The 8,657-nt window shown below is 35.3% G+C and overlaps 1 protein-coding gene across 7 annotated transcripts in view; it reads left to right on the forward strand.

Annotated features, from left to right (window-relative positions):
• Positions 1 to 8,449, forward strand: part of NFIA (nuclear factor I A) — a 933,690-nt gene extending 925,241 nt beyond the window's left edge. For all 7 annotated transcript variants that reach the window (XM_060231906.1, XM_060231903.1, XM_060231904.1 and 4 more), the window contains one exon: positions 1,402 to 8,449. In XM_060231906.1, the coding sequence (XP_060087889.1) occupies positions 1,402 to 1,419 (18 nt within the window). In that variant the 3' untranslated portion in view covers positions 1,420 to 8,449. The remainder of the gene's footprint in view (positions 1 to 1,401) is intronic.
• The last annotated feature ends 208 nt before the right edge of the window (positions 8,450 to 8,657 follow it).

The raw sequence follows: 8,657 nt of genomic DNA on the forward strand, positions 1-8,657 counted from the left end.
AGAACTGAAAGCTGGACTCAAGTTTTTGTTTTGCATTAATTCTGCTCATACGTATGTGGATTTAGTGGCTTTTCAGGAACAGTTAATGAGGAACAAGTAAGCCTAAAAATTATAGAAGGGCACTTTTTGAGTGGTTCACTCCAGCCTGCGTTGACTGGCATCTATGCCTGTTGTACCGTATTTTATGGAGTGCCCTCATTTGCTCCAGCTTAATTTCATAGAGCTTTTGTCCAGTCTTCTTCCATCATTCACAAAGTCTTGACCAAAAATAAAAATCAGCACTTTCACTGAATCCAACTGATTTATCTTTTAAGGTTCACATACTCTGTTCTTGACAGGAGCTTTTCATTTCACAAAACCAGCCTACATAACCAAACCTTAGCACAGTAACCCTACAGAAGCTATTTTAGGTAGTCACATTATGGCAGTTTTAACATACAGACCAACCCATAGACTTTGTCCTTTTAGAAGACTACATATTCTATAATTGTATTCTTCCATGGGAAAGCAAAATGTGCTTCCCCTTCCAAAGAATAAAAGTTCTCAAGGAAATCTGACTGCTCGAGCATGTGGATTAGTTGTGGGGGAAATTATAAGAAACTATGTTTAGCCACAATCTTCACATGACTGACTTCATGTTTTAATTGTTTTGTGGAATGTAGCAGGATTTGCCAAACTTTCTCTACCATTACAAGCAGCTTCTGAATTCTCTGTGTGGCAGAGAGCCATCACAGTACTGCTGCTTTATCCTTTTTTCTCATAGGCTCTTCTGAAGCTTCCTTGCTTCAAATGCGGTTTGAAGAGGAATGGAGGAAGTCGGTTTCTCTTAACAGAGACTTGTTTTCATTCTGTTTCTGTTCATTTTAGGAAGCTATTCAGTTAGAATCTTTGTGAATTGCACTTGAATATTATTTAAGTGACAATTAAAAGGCAATACAGTTTTCATGAGCAGTTGGTTGACTGGCCATACAAAAATTATCTGTCATGTTATGCAATGATTTGTAAATTTCCTGTTTCATTACCTGACAAAGGAAGACAGAGCCATAGTACCATTTGCCTTTACTGGTCTTGATCCATGCGACAGTCAAATCAGTCTGATATTATTTGTAGATTTCCTCTAGGAGTCTTACCATAGTGTCTTTTTACTCTTGTTAGCATTTTGTGGTTCTGCCTGTTTTGCTTCAATCTTTTGGCTTTTGTATATTTTATTTTGTTTTGTTTTATTTTAAGTTAATATTGATTGCATTTTGACTTTCTGTAGCTGATGTTATGCTTTGAAGTTTCTCCAGTATTGTTGGTCTGGGAGGCAGCATGCATATTGTCTAAATAAATGAGGGTTTCTTTGATAATGACTACACATAATAAAAATTATTCCCTTTCTTTTTTATCTCTTTCATGCAGTCCTGGTACCTGGGATAAAACTCATAGCTTCCCACCATCCACCAGACAGACCACCTGACCCCTTCCCAACTCTGTAACATGGAAGCAGCAGCAACACAGCGCAAGTAACTTCACATCCATGGAAGGGGAGAAGAACAGATATCAACAGCAAACTGATCATATTCAGAAATGGCAAAAGTTATGGTTGATTGACAAAGGCCGTAACATGGGGGGGGGGGGGGATTTTTTTTTTTAAAAAGAACACCTTACTGACTGATGTAATTTCTCATATGGTGCTGGAAATGTTTGGGCTTCATAATTTTTGAAGTGTTTCAATTGGTAGTGTAAGCATTAGGGAGACCGGGTAGTAGAACTAGCCTGCTGGCTGCTTACTGACTTGCTGTTATAACACTTTCCATATGTTGCCTGGTTGTTTTACAGTATTTTCATTGATTTATTTCCCATACAGGTGTGAAATTTCTTGAAAGATCATGAAAAACAGACTTAAATGATGAGTTGTGTAGTAGCTGAATTTTGCGATGTAGTGTTTACAGGACAGACATGGGGCATGTTTTTTCTGTAACATATCAGGATTTTTTTTTTAATTTTACAGTCAGCAGTTAGGTAACATGAATCATAAAAGCATTATCAAGAGGTTGATTTTCACTCAAGTTGCAAAGAAATATAAAGTATCAATCTACTGCTATTCACAAGAAAAAAAGAAAAAAGTTTAAAATGCTGCACTTACATAAAATGTTTTTGACAATTTTCAACAATTACATAAAATTTCACATGGAAATGGGGAAGTTGGTCTGTTTTGATAGAACTGACAGGAATCAATCAAAACAATCGAATTTTGGATTGAGAAAAGTGCAATTTCATTGGATAGCTAAATATCTTTGTAAGATAGAGATTGTTGAAAATTCTATTTTTGTTTTCCAAGTCCTACCACCCCAGGACTCTAAATTATTGGGGTAAAAAACAGCCTTGCAAGAAAAAAGGGGGAGCTATTTTTGCGTTTTATGTTTTTTATTGTTAAACTTGTATCCCTTTAAAACTGAAGGAAATTTAAAAAAAAAACAAAAATTAATGGTGCTTTTACCACAATATGTTATCTACATTAAATGCTAATTAATCATTTTCTGTTATCAAAGCACATAATTAAAATTAAATCATAATATCTGTTAATTTTATAAACTAAAAGTCACTATAATAACATAATGCCAATTCTGACAAACTTTATGTGTTTCCAGCAATATAGGGAATATCACTTCTCAAAATACCTTGGTTACAACTCAGCACAGAATTAGGTGTCCTTCATCCCATTAGGTGGGTTTAAGCATACCTAGCCCTGGATTGAATTGTGACCCTTGAGATGATAATAATAGATAGCTGTCCAGAAAATGAAATGCCTATGTGGCCCTGAACTGGTATTTTTTTCTGGATTGTAAAAGCAGAAATACTGACAAAATGTTGATTCTACATCTTATGCCAGTTCATAGGAAGGGCATCCTAGAAAAAAAAAAGTTTGGACCCCAAATGTCCTGTATCTTCTGTACAAAAAAAGAGAAAAAAATCCAAGAAAATGCAATTTTTTTTCCCTATCAGACAGCGGAGCACCCCTTTGCTTCCCATGCAACTTTAAGAAAGTTTCCTATATTATACATATATATACGTTCTGGTTGGCAAGTCCAGCTAATCAGAGAAAGTCTCTGCATGTTCTAGTGTTAGTAACTAATTTTTATATAGTTAATGTAGGGTAAAGTAGAGTGCATTAAGACACAATATTGTAATCCCTAATCCAGGCACTTGCCTTTAAACTATGTTTGTTCGGCCCTTCAGAAGGGTTTCTACTACTGTCCTATACAATCAAGTAAACTGAATTTCTTGGGAAGACACTTTGCTCCTCATCTTTTCCCTGAAACTATTTTTTTGTTTTGTTTTCTTGATTTGCACGAAACAAAAAAAAATTCCATATCAATGTGCCTTGCCCTGGATAGCGATTATTTGTGGAATTGTTGCACATGTTCCTATATTGAAAGGGTTTTTTCCCTAGTCAAGCATTTGGAGACACTTTTTTTGTAAATGTGACTTTTATGTCAGCCATTGTCAGTTTCAGCATCATAGAATTCAGTAGAATGTTAGTCGTTTCCACAGATAGCGGTAGTGTTTTGTTGTCCTGTACGGTCAGTGGCAGTGCTATTCTGAGATCTGTAGATGCTAGATTATCAGTATTTTTGGATGTTGCTGCATTTTACATTTTATTTGGAGTCTTCCTTTTGTTTTTGTTTTTTCCCAGATATATGAAAATATGCAATACCTGCTTATATCATGTAGAAGAAAAGCTTAGCAATTCTTAATTTTCTTTGATTTTTTTTTTTTATTTGACCAAAGTCAGTACTGCACTTGACGCAGTGTGTTTTAGGTGTTTGTAATTTTTTTTTTGGGGGGGGGGGGTGATTTTTGAATGCACACGCAGGAAGGGCTCTTCTTAGAGAAGCAGTCAAACTGTGAAGCACTAAGCTGAACCCTGCTTCAAGCAAATTTTGTTTTACAACTGTTCCTTTCACAAGCAAGCCTTAAAAAAAGCCCTCCCTTTTTCTTCAGCTCCCACACCCATTTTTATTAGCAGATTGCAATCAATCCACATTCAATAAAAGTATATAATGCCCATTTTTATATGCACGTTTTTAAAACTTCCAAGTTCTGAAAATTGTTTACTGGTTATTCTCTATTTAAGGAAAAAATGTTTTGAATTTTCATATATATCAGAAAAGTGGTTGAGTAGTCATTCGCTCTGTTGTATTGTGTGATTGTTAGTATTATGGTATCACATCCACTAGCCAGCATCGTTTGCCTTCCCTATAGCACTTAGCAGGGCATTACTTTATTAAGACATATGTGCACTAAAAATAAAAAATAAAAAAATTAGCAGCTTTCAGTGCTTCACAGTGAAGGGAAAAAAGCCTAGACAAACATTTTGTCAGAACCTTGCTATAAGCCAAGGTATTACCAGTAAATTGGTTGTATATACAACAAAATTGCACCCTTTTTTAAAAAAAACAAAACAAACTAAGCAATAGTTTGGGCAGTTAGTTGTTTTTAGTGAGCATGTCGTAGTCATGGCCGCAAAGAGACAGAATCAAAGCTGCCCACTCAGAAGCGATGTAATTTGTATGTTGTATAGTTTTATTGATTACACTGATTTATTCTACCCTATTTTATAATGCAGGACTTTTGTAATGTTGTTTAAATGAGGAAAATTTCTGTCAAATTAGCTTAGTGGAATTTCTGATTGTTCGTTATAAAGGCAGCATTCATAGAATTGCTCTTTTTTTTCCCCTTTGGGAACTGGATTTAAGTTAAAAACTTTCCTGTTTCCTTTTTGTATGTATTTAAATACAGTTATTTTTTTTCTCTTCGCAATAGTATAGCATATTCCTATGCTTAAGAAGTATAGGCTACTGAAGAACCATTGTAAATGGACATTACAGATATGCTGTATTTTTGAAGGTGTTTTATCGTATTAAGTTTGAAGATGGTAAAGTTAGGGAATTTGATCGGAATTGCATAAAACAAATTGTTTTAAAGGCTTTAAACATTAGGTAGGTGGTCAAGGGTGTTTACCAACGGGGCTGTAAAGTATTAAAGACACTAAATTGAATTTTGGTTCCTCTTATTATTATGCAGAAATGCAGCAGTTCAGATCTGTTCAGGTATGGAGAACAAACAGTGTTTTATTCCTCAAAATGGAATAGAGAATGGAGATCTTCGGGGAGACAGCTGCATGGGGTGTGCAGTCTACGGCAGAAAAATAAGCTTGCGTCACACATCAGAATCAGATTCGCATTTGCATTGCCCATTTTTGAAATTGCTTTTTATTTACTTTTTGTAAACAGTTTTTGTTTGTGACCCTTTCTCTGAAAACCATCAGACGCACAAACATCAACTTTTGCCCCCTTCTTCCTCCTTACCCACAATCAAAACAATAATATGTCTTCATGAATTGACTCTGCTATTAAATATTTGTTCTTTTTATCCCTTTTTAAAATTGAGCCTTACCTGTTGTCATTCTGCACACCTCTGCAATACTGTATTTATGGGTATTTTAAAAAAAAACAACAAATGGGCTAAAATGAACCATGGGTATACTTTGTTTGTATTGTGATCTTAGCTCCTTCTCTTAAGAGAGTAAAGGAATAGAAGCTTCTTGACTCCACAGTATTCAGTCAGCCCACAGGAATATGCAAAATCCCTCTATCTAGTTTTCTTTCACTCTTTCCTTTCTGTTCCATATATTTTGCAGCTTTGTAGTAACAGTGTTAACATTTACCGTACACACACACAGACAAAAAAAAGACAAAAAACCCAAATACATGGCATAAAACAATTTTTCCCTTGTGATTTTTCAAAGAATGTCAGTACTATATTTTGCATTGTGTCTCTAGAAATATCTTTTAAAATTATTTTCCTTTGGTAGAAGGCCTCCATAGAACAAACACTGCAAACCACAACCGGCATGAAAATGTAAGGAGAGCTTCAATGGCACCTAAACTAAACTCATCTTTCATGAGATATTGGGAGAGATCTCATGAAATGAACTCTGCCTACCAGGCAAGGTTTCCATTAAATCAAGCTTACAAAGCCAATTTTGTCTTGAAGTCAATGCATGTATTACTGTTTGACAGTAAAACCCGGCTATACCACCATCAAGTCCAAGGCTGTGCAATAGTCTAATTAGTATCGAATACATTTCCCTTTTATTTTTTCCAATAAAAAAGCAATGGGATGAAAATTGCTTTGATATATAGCAGGTAACATTGAAGCTATTCCATAGCACTTAACTGTAGTGAATACTGTGTCACCAATTCTGAAATCAATTTAATGTTTAATGCAAATCCATTACATGGTGCTATTACAGGCTGGCAAAATGATTTACAAAAATGTGACAACTTGGGCTCAATTCACTCTGCTTTCCAACAATGTAAATGCATAGCAGTGTTTATCTGCATGAGAACTATGCACTAATATAAATCTGAAAGAAAAAAAGAAATATATCAACTTCGATATCTAGTTTCCGTTTACGTCAATCCTTTGCCTTTTTGGTCATTATTATAAATGCCAGCTTTAGGACAGAAAGAAGTATAAGAAAACCAGCATAATACCTGATATATTAAAAATGTAGTGCCTGTGAAATCTGTATTATATTGCTCTTCTGAAGTAAGATTTTTCTACACCAGTAGCCTTCGCTGTCTGTCAGAATCTTCTGATATAGGTGATGTAAAATAACCGTACAATATTAATGCATGCTATTCCATAATGCTTAGTGAGCTGTATGAATATTACTCAAAGTTATGTTAGTCTTTTTTTTCTGACTTGGTTCTTGTCAGATAGGTTTAAAGATATTTCACTGAGAACACAAATTCTGTTTTTTTTCTTGATTTTGGGTGTTTTCAGTGTGTTGGAGAGATACACATTTGCTTAAAATTCAGTATTACTTGTGTTGAGGAGGCATTCTTTATTCTTGAAAGCAGGCATGGAGTTTGAAAACAGAAATCCATGTGTGAGGGTATTTTTGCTCACAAGCTTCCATAAGAACTTTAGGAGTTCAGTCTGAAAGAACAATATTGCAATTAAGGGACAATTTTCAGACTTTGAACTGACATTGAAAATGTTTTTTTAATGGACAGTATTTAAACCAGGTACCCATGCTTGGACCTTCTTCACACCAGACCTCCTCATATTAAAACAATCTTTGAAGAACCTTTAAAAATCCAACCTCATATGGCTGTTTAGTTTCATGCACCACTGTAACTTTATTTTCTTCAAAAGAAAACTCTGTATGAACTTTGGGCCCGATTCATGAATGGTCACTTGGCATTAACATAGGATTTGGGTGTATTTTTAAATTGAAATATGAGCTCTCCTTCATCCCCTACCCCTGGCCAAGTGTAAACTTCAGCATGTTGTGAGAAATTGATTTTGTGTCTATCAAGGGACTTAAGGGAAGCAAGACTTATCCTATGCATACAATATCTAGATCCCTTGACATGAATAAGGGAGAAGGAGACCAAGAGAGATAATATTTTGATGAGTGCACCCTCATTCTGCACTTTACACAGATATGAGATGTTTTACTGTGCTGTTGAGCAAAGTATAATTCTCTTGGTCATACAAAAATCTGGAGATTTTGCATATATTTTGCACTTCCTTTCAGGTTCTGTCCTTGAGCAAAGACCATTCTCAGTTCAGGATTTCACTTGGCATTTCATCCATGCAATCCTGCATCCTCATGTATAGCCATCCTTCAAATCAGTTATTTTTTCCCAAGCTAGAAAGGAAGAATGCCAGAATAGTCAGTTTAAAGGACAAGACTAACTTGTAGGCAAAACACAGAAAAGTTTGTCAATTCAGAGTACAGAAGTGATCTAATGTAGTATTGGAGAGCACAAACATTCAATAAAGCATGTGGCTGGGTGCAGGATCCCATACTCTTCTCTTTTGTTTTTGCTGTAGGAAACCAGGAAATTGTAGTTTTGCAGGCTTGCAAAATATGTTAGTAGGAACATTCATCTAACAAAAAATGCCTCTGATGCACCTGCTGTTGGCTTCTTTGCACAATTAGGCATTCACCAGCTAACATGCTCAGTTCTAGCAGATATATCCTTTGATGTTCATTTTCAGTTCAGTGTTATCAAAGCACTTCTACTGGACATGTGAAAAATGTGTTCCAAAACCAATTATCCCCATGTTAATACCCCTGTGTCTTCACCTTTCTTTATGAATCGGGCCCCTTGTGCCTCTAGAATCTTTGTATTGACTCTCATAGTTATCATTTCAGTTTTACTATGTTCTGTGAAAATTTGCAATTGGTTGAGAATCACTGTGGGCATCCATTCTTTTTTCAACTAAATCTCTGCAGGTTTTTTGAGCTGGTGTGGATTAGTTTAACTCTTGTATTCAACCATTAGTGCTACCACCCTCTCACATTACAATACGATTACTGGAAGCAAGTACTGCATTTCCTATGCAACAAAAAAGGAAAATAAAAAATTGCTAATGCTAATAAGTTTTGTTGGTCTTTACTGTACAGTGTGTATGTAGGTATCTTTACATGTTTATGACATGGGATTGGCTTTTATAGCCTGATTTCTGAAATCTATTGTAGCAAGAGAACATGGCTTGAGAATGGGCTATAGTGAAACAGAACATTTTGAGAACATTGCAGCATCTTTTTTTTGGACATCACAAGCTGGTTCAATGAACAGCTCAAAACC

The sequence above is a fragment of the Heteronotia binoei genome, chromosome 2 (genome assembly GCF_032191835.1).
Source record: "Heteronotia binoei isolate CCM8104 ecotype False Entrance Well chromosome 2, APGP_CSIRO_Hbin_v1, whole genome shotgun sequence".
Taxonomy (NCBI): domain Eukaryota; kingdom Metazoa; phylum Chordata; class Lepidosauria; order Squamata; family Gekkonidae; genus Heteronotia; species Heteronotia binoei.